The sequence below is a fragment of the Denticeps clupeoides genome, chromosome 4 (genome assembly GCF_900700375.1).
Source record: "Denticeps clupeoides chromosome 4, fDenClu1.1, whole genome shotgun sequence".
NCBI classification, from domain to species: domain Eukaryota; kingdom Metazoa; phylum Chordata; class Actinopteri; order Clupeiformes; family Denticipitidae; genus Denticeps; species Denticeps clupeoides.
The window spans coordinates 16888493-16905847 of NC_041710.1; the positions used below are offsets into that span (position 1 = coordinate 16888493).

A 17355-nucleotide genomic window follows, 5' to 3' on the forward strand; every position below is an offset into this window, starting at 1 on the left:
ATAAACCTTCAGGACTGTTGGGAAACCAACACCTTTGTCTTAAGGTGGGGAGAAGCCAAGCGAAATTCTGCCATCACAGAAAAAGCTCCCTGCTATGGAGAAACTGAAATGTTCAACTTTTTGCCTTGTTTGCAGTTGTTTCTTACATAACCTTATGTGTTAATTCATTGGTCTGGGTCTTCAGTTTGCTTCTTGAAAAAGGCAAGACCCATAAATGAGTAGGTGTGTCCAATAGGGCTGCAACAACGAATCGATAAAAATCGATTACTAAAAGAGTTGGCAACGAATTTCCTTATCGATTCGTTATGTCGCGCGACGCGGAGACGTTTGATTATAAAAAAAAACTTTATTTGAGCGCGGAGCGGAGTGAACACACGCGGTCTCTCTCGCGCACAGATGCTATCAGAGTTTGGCGCCTCATAGACAGCGCGGAGCAAAAATAAAAAAACGAGCGGAGGTAGAGGACAGATACATGGCGGAGGCAGAGAAATCTGCACGAAAATATGCAAAAGCGACATGGCATGGCACGGGAGCACCACGACAATGATCCTGCACCTGAAACGCAAACATTTGTGTTTGAGGAGGAAGAAGGGAGTTCAGCAGCAGAGTAAGTCGCTACAGAATCCTACTTTTGTTCCGTTTTGAAGTGAGGAACGTAATGTCCCTGGTGCTGGTGTTTAACTCTCTGCGGAGGAGAACTAGACGGGGACTTACAGGTGTGGAGGGGGTATGAAACAGCGTTCGGACTGTTCTCTGCGTCTCCACGTGGACGACTCGCCCATTGCAAGACACTTAACCATAAGTTGCTCCAGGGGGACTGTCCCTGTAACTACTGATTGTAAGTCGCTCTGGATAAGGGCATCTGATAAATGCTGTAAATGTAAATGTTTACCCGTTATCCGGCTTGACAGGCATGACAAGTTAGCGTTAGCGCGTTAATAACAGTAGTAAAGCAGGGGTGCTATAGTTACTACAGGGAGCGCACATTTATTATTAGGCAAGTTGTATTTTTGAGGAATAATTTTATTATTGAACAACCATGTTATCAATGAACCCAAAACACTCATTTCAAAGCTGAATGTTTTTGGAAGTAGTTTTTAGTTTGTTTTTATTTTTAGCTATTTTAGGGGGATATCTGTGTGTGCAGGTGACTATTACTGTGCATAATTATTAGGCAACTCAACAAAAAACAAATATATACCCATTTCAATTATTTATTTTTACCAGTGAAACCAATATAACATCTCCACATTCACAAATATACATTTCTGACATTCAAAAACAAAACAAAAACAAACCAGCGACCAATATAGCCACCTTTCTTTGCAAGGACACTCAAAAGCCTGCCATCCATGGAGTCTGTCAGTGTTTTGATCTGTTCACCATCAACATTGCGTGCAGCAGCAACCACAGCCTCCCAGACACTGTTCAGAGAGGTGTACTGTTTTCTCTCCTTGTAAATCTCACATTTGATGGACCACAGGTTCTCAATGGGGTTCAGATCAGGTGAACAAGGAGGCCATGTCATTAGTTTTTCTTTGTTTAAACCCTTTCTTGCCAGCCACACTGTGGAGAACTTGGACGCGTGTGATGGAGCATTGTCCTGCATGAAAATCATGTTTTTCTTGAAGGATGCAGACTTCTTCCTGTACCAGAAACTGGCAGTAGGACTGGGAGTTGAGCTTGACTCCATCCTCAACCCTAAAAGGCCCCACAAGCTCATCTTTGATGATACCAGCCCAAACCAGTACTCCACCTCCACCTTGCTGGTGTCTGAGTCGGACTGGAGCTCTCTGCCCTTTACCAATTCAGCCACGGGCCATCCATCTGGCCCATCAAGACTCACTCTCATTTCATCAGTCCATAAAACCTTAGAAAAATCAGTCTTGAGATATTTCTTGGCCCAGTCTTGACGTTTCAGCTTGTGTGTCTTGTTCAGTGGTGGTCGTCTTTCAGCCTTTCTTACCTTGGCCATGTCTCTGAGTATTGCACACCTTGTGCCTTTGGGCACTCCAGTGATGTTGCACCTCTGAAATATGGCCAAACTGGTGGCAAGTGGCATGTTGGCAGCTGCACGCTTGACTTTTCTCAGTTCATGGGCAGTTATTTTGCACCTTGGTTTTTCCACACGCTTCTTGCGACCCTGTTGACTATTTTGAATGAAACGCTTGATTGTTCGATGATCACGCTTCAGAAGCTTTGCAATTTTAAGAGTGCTGCATCCCTCTGTAAGATATCTCATTATTTTTTACTTTTCTGAGCCTGTCAAGTCCTTCTTTTGACCCATTTTGCCAAAGGAAAGGAAGTTGCCTAATAATTATGCACACCTGATATAGGGTGTTGATGTCATTAGACCACACCCCTTTTCATTACAGAGATGCACATCACCTAATATGCTTAATTGGTAGTAGGCTTTCGAGCCTATACAGCTTGGAGTAAGACAACATGCATGAAGAGGATGATGTGGACAAAATACTCATTTGCCTAATAATTCTGCACTCCCTGTATAGTTGCTAAAGACATGTTTTTATTCACTAGCATTTTTGGGACCATTCATTTTTCAATCTGTTGTCATGTATAGCTACACTGCAAAAAGCTTTTCTTACCTAGTAATTTTGTCTCGTTTCCAGTCCAAATATCTAAAAATCTTAAATCAAGATTACTAGACAAGAAAAATGGCATGAGAAAATTAAGTGATGCTTAAAACTGCTGTTTGAGATTATATCTCATTAAGATTAGTTTCCTTACCCCATTGGCAGATAATTTTGCTTGTTTTAAACAATCACTTAATTTTGAGATGTTTTATCAGAAAACAAGACATCATTTCTTATGCTATTTCATGTGTCTAGTAAATGTATCCTGATTTAAGATTTTTTAGAGATTTGGACTGAAATCAGGACAAAACTACTAAGTTAGAAAAGCATTTTTTGCAGTGTGTGTGTGTGTCAGTGTGAGAGTTTGTGAGTGTGTGCGTCTGCGAGTGTGTGCATCTGCAGTGTAGTGTAGAGAACATGTTCTGACATTCAAACAAATCCTGTTAAATTTTCTGATTTGTATTGTTCTTTATTTTTTTATAAATTATTTATCGTTCTGGCAGCTCAGGTGGCACTATATTGAAAAAAAAAAAGTCTATATTTGGCAGATGTAAAGCATACATGTGTATGTTTTTTGTGTTAGTCCATTTTTATTTTATTTTATTATTATTATTATAACAGCTTTTTTTTTTATCTGATTCTACGATTAATCTAAAAATTTGACTGGTAATGTATATCCATGGTAGACATTTTATATCAAGATACCTTATAAATAACATACACCTTGAAAGTGCCTGTATAAAATACGCAAGTTCAGACTTTCATAAAGTTGAAAGGGTCTCACACGTGTGCTAGGAAGAAGTCCTGTCATGTCTGTAAAGGCCTTAACGGGGAAGGATCCTTGACGTTATGAATCACACCACGTCCGCCATGTTACATATGTATCCAAAACCCAGAAAACACAGGGGTCAGTGATGACCACACATGACCACTCTGACCAGCTCTCAGGAGAGATGGGAAAATGGAGAAAGAAAAGAGAAGGGTGTGTTCATGATAAGTGAGTCAAGGACTGAACATTTCCGGTGACACTAACTCCTGCGACATTAGTAAAGGTGATAGGAGTGTTGGTAAAAGCTTGACTTTATTAGTAGTTTTACTTGCTGGATTTAAATATTGAAAATGTGTATGGTGAGTCGAAAAAGCAGACCAGGGTCAAAGCTCAAAGCCAAGTAATCGTTGTTTATTCGAAAAAGTGAAGTCGATAAACAGGATTTGAACTGACTGTCATATCCCAACTAGAGACGATTTAATAGAATGTTATGATCTGTGATGTCAAAATCTGCAGTAAAGTCTAAGAAAACTAGCAGAGAGATATGGTCCAGGTCAGAGGATAGGAGGTAATTTAGCACTCACAGTAGTACAGTTTCTGTACTATGGTTTTGTCTAAAACCAGACTGAAAAGGTTCGAAATTTGATCATTTTGATTAAACTGTCATTAATGGTATATAGGAACATATATCTAGGAACAATGGATCAAACTCAAAAGTGATTCACCTAAAGAAGCTCATTAAGTAATTTAGCAGGTACTGGGTCAGGTAATGGATACAGTTTGATGGATTAGCTGAGGAGACCCTGGAAACTTCCTCAGAAAGTTTAATCAGGGACAAGAAATCAAGTGTAGTTAATGATTGACCAGTCAAGACCTCAGTAAAATAAGCATATTAATCTTCATGAACAGGAGTATTAGTTCAAATGTTCCATCTTATCTGAATTACATAAAATTGCTACTCCTTAGTGCAGTTACTAGCTCTGTGGAACTATCATTAGCTCTTGTTAATTTAGCCATAAACAAAAACCAAGTGTTGTCTTCCTTTTCTTCAAATAAAGACGATATATTCAGATCTAGCAGAGGAATATTTGACAGGCTTGTCTGAACACTTCCAGTTTTGAGCTGAGCCATTTTCATTCCAATCTGCAATTAACCTGTATGATCGTTATACAGGGGTGGGTAGTAGCCTAGTGGGTAACACACTCGCCTATAAATCAGAAGACCCAGGATCAAATCCCACTTACTACCATTGTGTCCCTGACCAAGACACTTAACCCTAAGTGTCTACAGGGGGGGGACTGTCCCTGTAACTACTGATTGTAAGTCGCTCTGGATAAGGCTGTCTGATAAATGCTGTAAATGTTATAACTCAGAGCTTTCTTTTCAACATTAATAAAACAAAATTTACGAAACCAGGCATGTTGTGCATCAAGTATCAGGTATCAGGTTTCCCACGACTTGGACACATGGAAAGAACGGGTATTGTTACAAATTCCATGTTTTTCCAGTTCTGCCAGGCGGGAAAGCAGCTGCGTGTGACTGTCAGGTGTGAGCCTGCCTCACCCTCATCGCAGTAATATAACTGCGAGGAGCTCATATACTTTGACCCTCTGCGTAATCAGTAAATGATCGTGGTTCACCAGGGAAGACGCACTTAGCAAACACCGCTGAACAGGAACACCGTATGCGGCAGATCCAAGGCCAGACTCTGCGTTTCGGGAATGGGTCTGAGCGGTTCCAAAACCCCCGACGCCAGAGTGCTCCTGCTGGGACTGGACGCAGCAGGTAAATCCACCCTTTTGTACAAACTGAAATACAAGGAGCGGTTCTCCACCGTGCCCACCGTCGGCTTCAACGTGGAGATGGTGGACGGCAAGAAGAACCGGAGGAAGATTGCCTTGACCATCTGGGACGTTGGCGGTCAGGAGAAGATGAGGCTGCACTGGAGGAACTTCTACCAGGACGCGGCGGGTATGATGTTCGTGGTCGACTGCTCGGACAGGCGGCGCCTGGAGCAGGCGCGCAAGGTGCTGGAGAGAGTGCTGAGGCACGAGCACCTGCGGGGCCTACCTGTGCTCGTCTTCGCCAACAAGCAGGACGTCACCGGAGCCCTGACCGCCACCGAGCTGACCGAAACCTTCAAGCTGCGGAAGATCTGCAGCGAGCGGGACTGGTTTGTCCAGCCGTGCTCGGCCGTTACCGGTGCGGGGCTGGAGGAGGGATTCAGGCGGATGGTGCAGTTGGTGAAAATCACGTCGGAGGACACCGTGAAGGACACAGTCAAGTATTTAAAGAATAAATCCGCCAAGTCAATGAAAATGTGAAGAGTTTGTTCACCTGACACCTGACAGGTAAAGGATGGCGGGGTGGAGGACCACCAGGACATGGTGAAGACATGCTAGGCCCACCAGCATAAAAACAAGAACTAGAAGAAGACTTTTAGCCTTAACAAACATTCCATTTAGAGTAAAAATCTATGGGTCAGGGAAATAAGAACACAATTTTGTACATGACACTCAAAAAGAGATCACCGCAAACTGGCCCCTTTTTTGGCAAATGGTTCAGAAGACCATCCAACGACCTGCATGAGTTCCAATGACATTTTCTTAAAGGTCTCTCAAATATCTGCCAAATGCCATAAATGTAAAAATTTTGGAAAGGTGTGATAGTTTCCAATTAGTAGAGTATTGTGTTGAAATAGGATAAAATGGACCAGGGATTTAACTCTTATAAATCATCGTGATTTCGGCACAGCAATCAAACAGTGTAAACACGTTTCAGTGCAAAATGTTTTCATTGTAAAATGTACAACGCACTCCATTTTAAAGTATGGGCATGTTCATTTCTCTGCACTAATGTAGTTTGTGTGTCTGTGTGTAGCAGTGTGTTGGTGCATAGCTGACAAACATTTGGCAAAAATTAAACATATTTGTAGGTTAACATTAACTGCACATAGGTCTTGTCCTGCATGTGATTTTCATTACAGATGCCATTAACAGATGCCATAGTACAATGCGCTGCACAGTACGCCCAGTGCTGTTCTGGCAGGCTGTATATTTGTCTTTTCTATGGTTACTTTTTTTGTTAGGAATGGGTCAGTACCTAAAATGGCTTCGTTTCTTATCAAAATCAACTTTTCTAAATTTAAATGTTAAAAAAAATAAAAAATACCCATCAATACATAGTTCATAAAGATTTCACTTTGTAGGAAAACAGATCAATAAAATCACACTTATTAATGGAGTAAAATTTGTGGTCAGACTCACTCTCTGTATATTTTCTCTGAGGTACTTCAACCACAATTGGCAAAATTTTAGCACAGCTCACCGTGTGTATCCCTAAACATAAGCTAATTTGTGTTGTGCAATCAATGCTGAAGTAGGCAATAAACAGACATCTTAGCGTGGGGGCAGTATTTCCATACTGCGAGTGGGTGTGGTGCAGGATGCCAATAACGCGACTGATGTTTAAGGCACTCCAAATCCGAGCATTAAAACCTGGCTGATGTCTCAGGCCAGGCACGGTCCCAGGCTGATTGGTGCCCTGGGCAAGCACCACCCTAAGAAGCTGGTGATCAGGTTCTGCTCCAGCACGCACACAAACTTCCACTTCCAAATAATCCCTAGCTTCCACCCCCCTTCTCCTTGCTCTGCTGCCATCAAACGGAGGGCACCCTTACACCCAGCAAATGTGCAACAAATTATTATTATTAATCTTTTCATGGTGCTGGCCATCAAATCACTTTCACAAATCTATTCTAAACTATTCAAGCCTCCAAATTAACATTGGTTATTGTAAATTTAATTGCTCTTTAAGCACAATAAGCATGAAATGGAATGTTAAGAATTTCAGATGTAATAGCTATAATCAAGAATCAACATGAACTAACAATAATGTAAGGCCAGAATTTGACCAGATCATTCAGCATCTGTACTTTGTAACATGGAGGAGAGGAAAGGGGAAAAAAAAAAAAAAAAAAAAAAAAAAAAAAAACACAAAAAGCAAACAAGTTATTTAACAGTTTTAATTTCAGATCCCCCTCTACATTAGACATTGGTAGTTCAAAAGGAAGGGCCTATCATTACACCTAAAGATTGTTTGGAAGCACTTTAATGTTTGCACCAACCCTGGTTTCATCGGCAAGGACGTGGAAAGAATCAGGCTGCATATTTACAGAGACCATCTTTGACCGTGTCAGTCCCGGAGTAGTGATGCTTTCTTTAGGGACCAAAAGCACAGGTCCAATGGTAGTGGTCTTGAACCACTCTAGAAAATAAATAAATAAAAAAAAAAAAAAAAAAAACATGGTCACATTATTATAGACACACACACACACACACTCAATGTAGCATAAACATTTACCTTCCTTTGAAGCAGCCCCTCTTTTAGCAATATCTTTATCTGCTGCCCACTGGCTCAAAGGTACGCCGTGGAATTTATTTCCTTGGACAGGCAGAGAATTAAAGTAGTCAGCTGCATTCGACAGCGAGAGCTGGGGGTGCTGGACGGGACTTTTTGGAGGGGAGAATGGGACAAAGCCAGCATGTTCTGGTGCTGCCTCTTCAGTCTGCTGAGGAACCTCACAGCTCTGACACACCTGGTCATTCCCATCCACGGACCTCCAGCTAAACAGCCAATTAATGCAATTCATTACCATCTGTACACTTTATATATATATAAATAAAAAACCTTACCTATTACTTGAGACAAAACAAGCTCTGTTGTTGGATTCTATGGCTTCTATTATTGGGACTGCTTTGAGTAGGCATGTGATGTAAATCTAGAACAAAACACAGTAAACTACAAACTTAACAAGAAATTTGGTAAGACATGCTAGAATATTAATGGAAACAAAGAAATCTCACCAAGTTACCAGCCTGCTGATAAAACTTGAAAGCATCCAACATGAAACGCAGTTCATCATCTTTATGCCTGGACAAAAACTGTGAACGAGCGCCTGGGAACCGACTATCAGAGAGACAACTAGGGGGAAGAAACCAATTAAATTGAATGGGGAAAATGGTGGGCAGGTAGTGGAGTCCAGTCAAGAAAATACAGGTTTGTTTATCATACCCAGAGTCTATAAATGTATATCTAGGTTCACTGTAAGGACTGTAAGGCGATTGAGCAGCCAGACACTGGTCCACAAAAACACGGAGGGGCTTGTGATTACTCAAGGAGACTGACGCCTTCATGTAAATGGAGTCTCCAAGAAAGTAGACATTTGAACTCCTCTCAAACTGCCAGTCATCTTGAGAAATGAATCAAATAAAAGAGTGAAACACTAGATTCAACAGGAGTCAGGGAAATGTAGTCATGCAGAAAGATATTGTAAATTTCTTTGGCCCCCTGAGAACAAACACAATATAAAATATTTCACTATTATTACTAAATAAAAGAAAGAAAGAATCAAATCTTCTAGAGGTATCGCTAGTAAATTACTAGTCATCAGCCTGAGCTTAAACTGAAGGGAATCTTCTGCACTCAGAGCTGAAGAAAAGGGGACCCAGGCAGGTACCAGAGCTGCACTATCCACGGGCAAACGCCTGAGAGAAAACAGAACATCAGAGTGAATACCCAAACAAACCGTAACTTTGCACAGAATGCTGCACAAAGCAATGCACACACCTTCTGAAATGACATTCAACAGGAACCCTAAAACGCTCAGATCTCAGAAGACCATCTGGGGACAGCACAGGCGAGTGAGTGACAACGTTGCTGTACACCACAGAGTCATCAGTGAACTAAAGGGGACGAACCAGAACAGAAACTGGTCATGTACGGCATTATGTCAAAATTAGCCCAGTGGGGAAGAACCCAGTGAACAAGGCCTGCAAACCTTCCCTCGTGAACCAAGTTGCGCTGAAGATTGGCTGGTGGCCATAGGGACTGCGGAACCACTGCCATTGAAGGAAAAGTTGCCATGACTACGAACCAGATCTAGGCTGCGGTTTCTGGTGCCAATCCCGGAATGTTGGGTGGAGTACAGGGGTACACACTCTTTACTCACACCTATGCCCAATCTGGAGTCACCAATCCACCTAGTAAAACCACTTTTTTTTTTTTTTTTTTTTTTAACAAAAAGATTTCTGTTTAAAATCCCAAAAGTTTAATTACGTTATTAAATTCACACCAATTCCATGGTTTGGACATGCGCTCAGTCCTACTGCGACACCTAGTGGTCACGTGCTGGCATTGGACATTCGGGCATTTGTGGCCATTTTTTTAAACGGAATTTAAACCACTCAGATATTTGGAAATAAATATGAACTGAAGGGGCATGTAGAACGAGCGGAAGGTGGCGGCGGCCATCGCAGGGAAGTTGCACGAACCGACAGCTCGGTCCCGCAGTCGGCCAGACGCGCGGCGATGGTGAACTCCTGCCTCCCAGACGCCACCGCGCCGCACGACGCGTGGCCACCTTTACTCTGGTCCGCACCCAGGCGCAGGCTTTCTCCGTCCAGGTGGACGCCGAGACCAAAAATGTCCGCCTTCACCACGACCTCGAGCCAGTCCGAGAAGCACCTGACGGTCACCCCGTGCACCTGCCGCAGCGCGGTGTCCGAGTCGTGAACGATGCCGGGCGCCTTGACGGCTTCATCCGGGGAACGGCGGCAGCGGCGGGGGCTGGACGGGTGGCCTCCCGCCAGGGTGGAGAGCAAAATTAAAACGCCGACCAAGTCGCAGACGCCCATCGTGGACCGGTGTAGTGCGAATCGAAGTCGAATCGCAGACTTGGGGGATAAAAAAATATATATATATATATTTATATCAATTTAAATAGAGACCTTAATTGATCGTTCAGACTCGTCCAAGCTCATCCAAAAGCGGCCCGGACTGTCCGCGGCTTTTCTCCACATGTTGAGTGCCGAAGATTCCTCACACCTGGGTCCAAACAGCTGATTCGTTCAGTAAGGCGCCAAAAGACTCGTTCAGTACCGGTACCTGAAACACAGTACGAAGAATCACGTACGGACGAATCACCGAATCAGTTACGTCTATAAAGATCTGGTGAATAAAACCAACCGACTGAATAAGCGGGATAATTGTCTGGTCGACAGGAGCACCCCACCCCCCGCGACACCTACGGTATCATTGAAAACAATAAATCACTATTGGAATATAGTTCTTAATTTATTTACTCCAAAAATACACATACACACATATATATATATAAATTACATAACAATGTCAACATTGTTTGAACTCAACAATTGCTGTAATAAATAACAGACGAAGAAACGCGCATTTCCCGCAGTCTGCGGGGCAGAGTGCATCAGTCGTCCGTAGTTTTTATGTAGTTTAATAACCGTTTAATGGTGACCGTGCGGCTCTGCACATGCGCAGTCGCACCAGGGGGGGGGGGGTCAGCGTTAATAACCAACTCCAAGTCAGACACACGTGCGGGACGCCAAGAAAAGTGACGCTTTAAAACAGGGATGATGGGAGAGTATGTGTGTAGGCTAAGAGCCAAACCTCACCTCCTGAGGCGTGGAAAAGCAGCACTGTTTGGGAAAAGTTCATGTGAAGGTGAAATGACTGTCATTGTGACACAACAAAATTTGTCCTCTGCTTTTAACCATCACCCTTAGTGAGCAGTGGGCAGCCGCGACAGGTGCGCAGGGAGAAGCGTGTGGGGACGGTGCTTTGCTCAGTGGCACCTTGGGATTCGAACCGGCAACCTTCTGATTACGGGGCCGCTTCCTTAACTGCTAGGCCACCACTGCCCCAACTTAATTTCTTAAGTGGGTCAAATGTAGATATTACACCCCTGGGTGCATAGCACAATGGGGTGTATAAGTGGGGATCCCTCTGTGTGTGTGTTTCCCCTTTTAGGTCTGAAGAGGAGGAACTCAGCCTCGCTGCTGTGGGATTTCCTGAGGAAAGGAATGGGCCCCACCCCACTGGAATCACCCCACTGCCGAGAGGCATGATCGAATGTTGTGGCAGACAAAAATGTCCAGTGAAACTAAATATATCTTTTAATACAGCTTTCGCTAGAGATTCATTACAAAGCAAACAAGGTAAAAACGGCACACTGCACGGTATTATTATAATATTTCACAACACCAATGTTTTGTAGTTATTTATTAGAACAACCTAGTGATCATCAACATTTATAATGGACAATTATGTACAACAGCATTTACTTTTACATTTTCAGAGTGCAAGATTTCCCATTAAAAATCAGGCCTTAAACCAGGAGCGAAGGATAGTTTCCTGAAAAACAACATTTACAGGGAAAAAGGGGAGAAGGTACCGAAGGAATAACTCAGAAAATATATTTCATTATTCTCCTATACATTCATTTCATATGTGTTCTGTAACAAAAGTGCATATCTGGAAATGGGTGATCAGATCGTCCATGTCAGGGAGGACACTGAGCTCTTTTTTTTTTTTTTTTTTTTAATACCATCATTATTAAGGGTGTTAGTAGCCTAGTGGGTAACACACTCGCCTATGAACCAGAAGACCCGGGTTCAAATCCCGCTTACTGCCATTGTGTCCCTGAGCAAGAAACTTAACCCTAAATTGCTTCAGGGGGGGGACTGTCCCTATAAATACTGATTGTAAGTCGCTCTGGATAAGGGCGTCTCATAAATGCCATAAATGTAAATGACTACTGTATTTATTTATTATTTTTTTACAGACTACTAAAAATCGGTTTGAGTTCAATTCTTCTTGTGCTTTGGTTTGTTACTTTGAAAGATTCATGCAGCTACATTATTGACTGACTAAAAGACCCTTATAATCTGAATTCCTGTCCTGCTCATATAATGTCCTACCCGGCGTGAACTATCAGGACATCCTAATCCGGATCCAGGCTGCCATGGGTGAGAATGCAGTTATGAGTTGAATCTATTAAGAAAAATTCACACCTTTACACACCAGATAATGACCATATGGCTGGACAGTGAAGCACTACATATAGGATTTACTATGTGGTTGGACATGCTACAGCTGAAGGTGTTCGGTAAGACAAGTGATCTGAGAATTTTTCCAATTATGACTTCCACAACATATATATAGTCATATTACATTTGCGGTGAGCTCAGTGGTCCAAGTACTCCAGGGTCAGGGGTGATGTGTAAGCTGCTGGGCTTCTCATTTAGGGGGTGCTTTCTCTGCCATGTGTTTGTGATGACTTTGTGCATGTCTGTAATCAAACAAACATAAAAAGACATGACTGATCACATCCATGTTCTAAGAATACCGAGCAGGGTGGACACAGATGGAAGAGGTCCTGCTGACCTGGTCAGGTCCTCTACGTCTACAAGCATGGCATCCTGCTCAACGTGCAGCTCGTCTCTCATCAGCAGCAGCTGCACCAGCTCCTCGTTCAGATCTGAAACGAAGCCACACTACAAGCTTCTGCATTTGTGATCTTACTCTTCAATGTTCAGCTTTTTACGTCTCTGAGCAAAAATAAAAAATGTTAAAACAAGTCTGAGATCAATACACATATGTGTGCTGATCAGAAAACTCACTTTGGATCTGAGAGTACAGGTCATTGGTGATGACCTGGAGCTGTCCAAGGCTCATTTCTCTGAGGTCTCCAGGCCTCAGACTCCTCTTCATCAGGCTCTCGGTGATGTGGGGCAGATGGTGCAGCTGCACAAAAAACAGAGCTATACAGATGCTCCTTGTCCTTCATTTTCACATGCACACAATATAGTGTAAATATAATTTTTGATGAGTGGCAATAGTTCTTCAAACCAAAATTTTTGCTTGTCAACTGTAAAAAAGCCAAATCCAACATCCATTTTATCCTGTAAATCTGGCAACTGTGGTTAAATACCTGCTATGTTGACGGGGCACATCAACAGTGTTTCACAAAAACATAGTACATACCTACTACTACCTATTAATAATTAAATCAAATCAGTTCTTCATTTCACAGAATATGATGAGCCTGAGGGGATTTCTTTGACAACTGGGTTCCACACTATTTTTTTCTTCTGTCTTTTCACATTCTGTAGAAGTATTCTATACAGTTTGGGATGGTGTGACAATTTGTACAAAATTATAATAATAATTTCACATTGATTTCAAAAAACACGTTAGACATATTAAAGCAGTTAATCAGACGCACTTACAGGAAGTCTGATCTATTCTGACATTTTTTTGCCCTATATTATATACTATATACATAATCTATGCACTATATCTGAAGTCTCTTTCCAACAAAGACATTTCGTGTGACTGAAAAAAAACAAAAACAAATCTATCATTTTTCATATTCAATCACCAAGAAATTTGAATGGAAAATTCTCTGGGAGCATAATAAAGGGGAGTAACCTTTCCACTTATGTCAACATAATATAAAATAATTATATTATTAAACGCAATTAGTGCAGACTGAGACACAGTTGTCCTTTCACTACTGAAATTAGCACTGAAGACACTGCATTCATCTGACCATATCCTAGTGGGAAACACAACCGCTTATAAGCTAGACGACCACAAAGTCACATGAGTTGTTCCAAGGTGACAGTCCCTGTCCCTGAGATGTGAACTGATCAGAAAAGGGCAGGTAAGACAGCAAGTATGCTGAGACATAAGAATAAGATGTAAAAAAAAAATACAATTTTTAAATAAATAAATATTTTGCTCGGTAGTTACTTGGGACCTTAAACACTTCCAGAAAACCAGGGTCAAACAGGGCACCTGTCATGGCTGCCCACTGCTCACCAAAGGTGATTGGTTAAAAGCAGATGACACAAAATATATGATGTCGAAACACACCATGAGTTTGAAATTCCCCTTTAAAGCTTTAAACTGATCAAACACATCGAACCACCATACCTAGACCTTAAAATTTCTGAAATCTAAACCATTCATACATGAATTCATTATGTTAATTATCTGTACCAAGACTTATCCCTGCTACATAAACGCCTAAGAACTGATACTCACCAGTTCAGCCACAGGAGACCTCCGGTGCAGCTGGATCTGTCGCTCCACCTCCACCTGCATGCGGGCCATGGGTCGGGCCAGCGCCAGAGCCACACGTGCCTCCTCCTGTAATCTCCTCTGCAGCCTGCAGAACTCAGAATCCTCCAGAGGGTCGGAGTCTTCCTCCCCTGTGTCCCGGTCCGACAGAGAGGAGCTCTGCTTGCTCTGGGGGGGATGAAGACACAAACACACTTTTAAACTTATAACTGCTTCATAAGTATTGTACTGTAATGTTCACAGTAGGGATATCCTGTACCAGGGGTGAGAGTGGTGTGTCCAGACTAGTCTCTGTTCTGCTGTCCTCGGCATCACTGTCTTTATCACTGCTGCTGTCATTCACAAAACACATTTGCAGGTTCACCCCATTCTGAAGCCTGTCAAAAAAAAATGCATGAATGAGTAAATCCAATCTAATTAATGTAAGAACAGGCTTCTTTCAACAAATATTATCTGTTAAACTCTAGATCATCTTGGTAGACTTTAAATTAATTTCTGAAAATGTGGAACGTAGGATGACGCGGGGTGTTTTGCTTTGACTTAAAACTTTTTTTAAATGAAAATGTTCTGCATACAAAAAAAAAAAACATGTGAAAATAAAACTTCTGTAAATCACATCAGTACACTATTTTTAGAAACCTGACCAAAAAGGCCCCAAAGTGACTAGTGACCTCATAGGAAAAAAAGTTGTCATGTTACATCTGTAATAAGTGATTTGAGGGCATACATAGCCATCCTTGGTCTTGCTTGACACCCAAGGTGTTTTCTGGATATGTAAAATAAATTATTGATATTAAACTAAAGTAAACAATAATGGTTTAGACTGAACAAAATAAAGTTTAATCTGCAGACAACACAGCAGTGACTGCTGTCAATATTTGATATTTTTGAAAGAAATATCTGTGTCAACAGAGGTCTTTACAGGAAAAGGTCTTACTCACTCACACCTCTAGGGGTTTGCTTTCCCAGAGAGGTGTTCATTGGTCAATAAACATTGGTATTGGTACGTGTGAGTAGAAAAAGCTTGTGAATGTATGAAACTGCAACACTGAGCTGTTCGTAAGAAGCGTTTACAGGAAGATAACCTTCTCACTAGAGGTGTTCCTTCTGCCTCCTGGTGGACAGAAAAAATATTCCCATCTGTGTCTGATGTTGCTGCGAGAGCTCAGTGACAACACACAGAACGCAACTTCAGACACTCACCGGGAAGAAAAGCTGCTTTTGTTGGAGCCGGTGCAGATCACTGGCGCCTCATCATAGAAACTGCCCAGAGCCAACTTCTGCCTGATTGACTCCCTCTCATTCCTCTGGGCCTGTAGAAGCAGAACAGAACTGTTCAAGCACCCTCATCCACCACTCGACATCCACCTCATGTGTCCTGCTCATACTAGCAGAATCTGAGTTTATGACGTAGTTTCTTACCATGGATGGTGGCTGTAACTGCACACATCATACCCAATACAGCGTGGAACGATTAACAAAGGCATCTAGCATGTGAACAGAAAGCACATGCATCTAACCCCTTCCAAAGCAGCAAGATGTTCAGCTACAACAATGGTGCTGCATATTATGTGACATGCATTTTAATTTATTGAGGTTTTGACAGGACTTATGAGCATGAAAAATAATGTAAAGGTTTTCTAGATGTTTCTCACTGAGTAAGAGCAGCAGTACACACTGTATTTCCTATAGATTTTTTGCCCCATTTGCTGTAAAAGGTGTGGTTTCTACTGCCCTATGGAATGTATTAATACAGTTGTATTTTTCATGAAATAAGCATGCACTGGGAAGCTGCTGTTTTTATCAACTGTAGTGGAATGCACTGCTGCCAGTTTCCTCTGGGTGCTGATTTTAGACCAGCCTTCTGGGCAGAATCTCACATCTCCACCATAACAGTCATCTTTTAGACATCTTTCTGTTGCAATTTACCTTTAAATTAGGGTGTACGGTGGTAGTAGCCTAGTCGGTAACACACTCGCCTATGAAACAGAAGCCCCAGGTTGAACTACCCACTTACTTACTACCATTGTGTCCCTGAGCAAGACACTTAACCCTAAGTTACTCCAGGGGGGGGACTGTCCCTGTAACTACTGATTGTAAGTCACTCTGGATAAGGGCGTCTGATAAATGCCATAAATGTAAAGTCTTTCTGTGCTTACCCACTCATGCTGTGACGCAGCATTAGATCAGATTGTGATGCAACGTCATCAGTTACGACACACACACACACACACACACACACACACACATGCGCTAACGTTAAAAACCTCTCATTAGATTAAATTCAGGGAATGGTGGGGGTCAGCAATCTATGCAACACACACTCACCTCATTATAAAAAAACATAAAATCTGCAGCCGCACACTCATACACGCACACCGCAATAAAAATTATGCCCAAACTAGCTTCAGCACAGATGCCCACACATACAGGTACAGACACTGATTTATAAAAATCAATCCAATAATTTACTGGGAAATTCCATCAAGCTATGTGTAATATTTTTTCCACTGTATTTAACAAAAAGCATGTAGTGACATTCTCTTACCTGGTAAATACACTTCTCTTGATGAACCATCCTTCAACGCATCCTCCGACACAGTGAAAGCAGCAGCAGCAGCAGCAGCAGCAGCAGCCCTGCCCTTCTCCACTGCAGTGCCTGAGCTACACCCTGGAGACGTGCCGATATACTGCATCTACGCACGCACGAGTGGGGGAGGGAGGGTCGAGAGAGGAGGTGGGAAGAGAGGGAGGAAGGGAGGGAGGGAGGAACTCTGAGGGAGAGATCCTGCACTCTGATGGAGACGAAACCAACGCAGGCCGTCTGCTCATGACTGTGCAGATCATGGCAAAGGCTCCCCATCACTTACAGCACTGTATACCTACAGGGAGTAATGAAGCACACGCATCTAAACCAAATCTTTTCATGAACCGGAAAACCAGTAATGGAGGTGTGCTAGAACATTTTATTTTATATCAGTGGCCTTAGACAATCCAAAAACTAAAGAAATTTGACATTCAAAAACAACCCTAAATGCA

At 42.3% G+C, this 17355-nt stretch overlaps 3 protein-coding genes across 4 annotated transcripts; 1 reads left to right on the forward strand and 2 right to left on the reverse strand.

Annotated features, from left to right (window-relative positions):
• The first annotated feature begins 4916 nt into the window (after nt 1–4916).
• arl14 (ADP-ribosylation factor-like 14) lies at nt 4917–6607 on the forward strand. Its single transcript, XM_028977682.1, has one exon. It carries the CDS (start codon nt 5085–5087, stop codon nt 5685–5687), a length of 603 nt encoding a protein of 200 aa, XP_028833515.1. The 5' UTR covers nt 4917–5084; the 3' UTR covers nt 5688–6607.
• An 826-nt stretch (nt 6608–7433) lies between these two features.
• zp3b (zona pellucida glycoprotein 3b) lies at nt 7434–10264 on the reverse strand. 2 transcript variants are annotated; one of them, XM_028977661.1, is made up of 8 exons: nt 9696–10264; nt 8992–9107; nt 8806–8909; nt 8437–8614; nt 8229–8346; nt 8058–8143; nt 7726–7988; nt 7434–7629 (listed from the first exon to the last, which is right to left on the reverse strand). In XM_028977661.1, exons 1-8 carry the CDS (start codon nt 10056–10058, stop codon nt 7451–7453), a joined length of 1407 nt encoding a protein of 468 aa, XP_028833494.1. In that variant the 5' UTR covers nt 10059–10264; the 3' UTR covers nt 7434–7450. The 2 variants fall into 2 exon arrangements, with proteins under 2 accessions (XP_028833494.1, XP_028833493.1); XM_028977660.1 differs by having other exon boundaries at nt 8229–8614.
• Nucleotides 10265–11987: 1723 nt separating this feature from the next.
• Nucleotides 11988–17011, reverse strand: LOC114788784 (schwannomin-interacting protein 1-like). Its single transcript, XM_028977680.1, has 7 exons — nt 16865–17011; nt 15520–15629; nt 14576–14693; nt 14281–14484; nt 12852–12975; nt 12616–12709; nt 11988–12520 (listed from the first exon to the last, which is right to left on the reverse strand). Exons 1-7 carry the CDS (start codon nt 16892–16894, stop codon nt 12469–12471), a joined length of 732 nt encoding a protein of 243 aa, XP_028833513.1. The 5' UTR covers nt 16895–17011; the 3' UTR covers nt 11988–12468.
• Between the last annotated feature and the right edge of the window lie 344 nt (nt 17012–17355).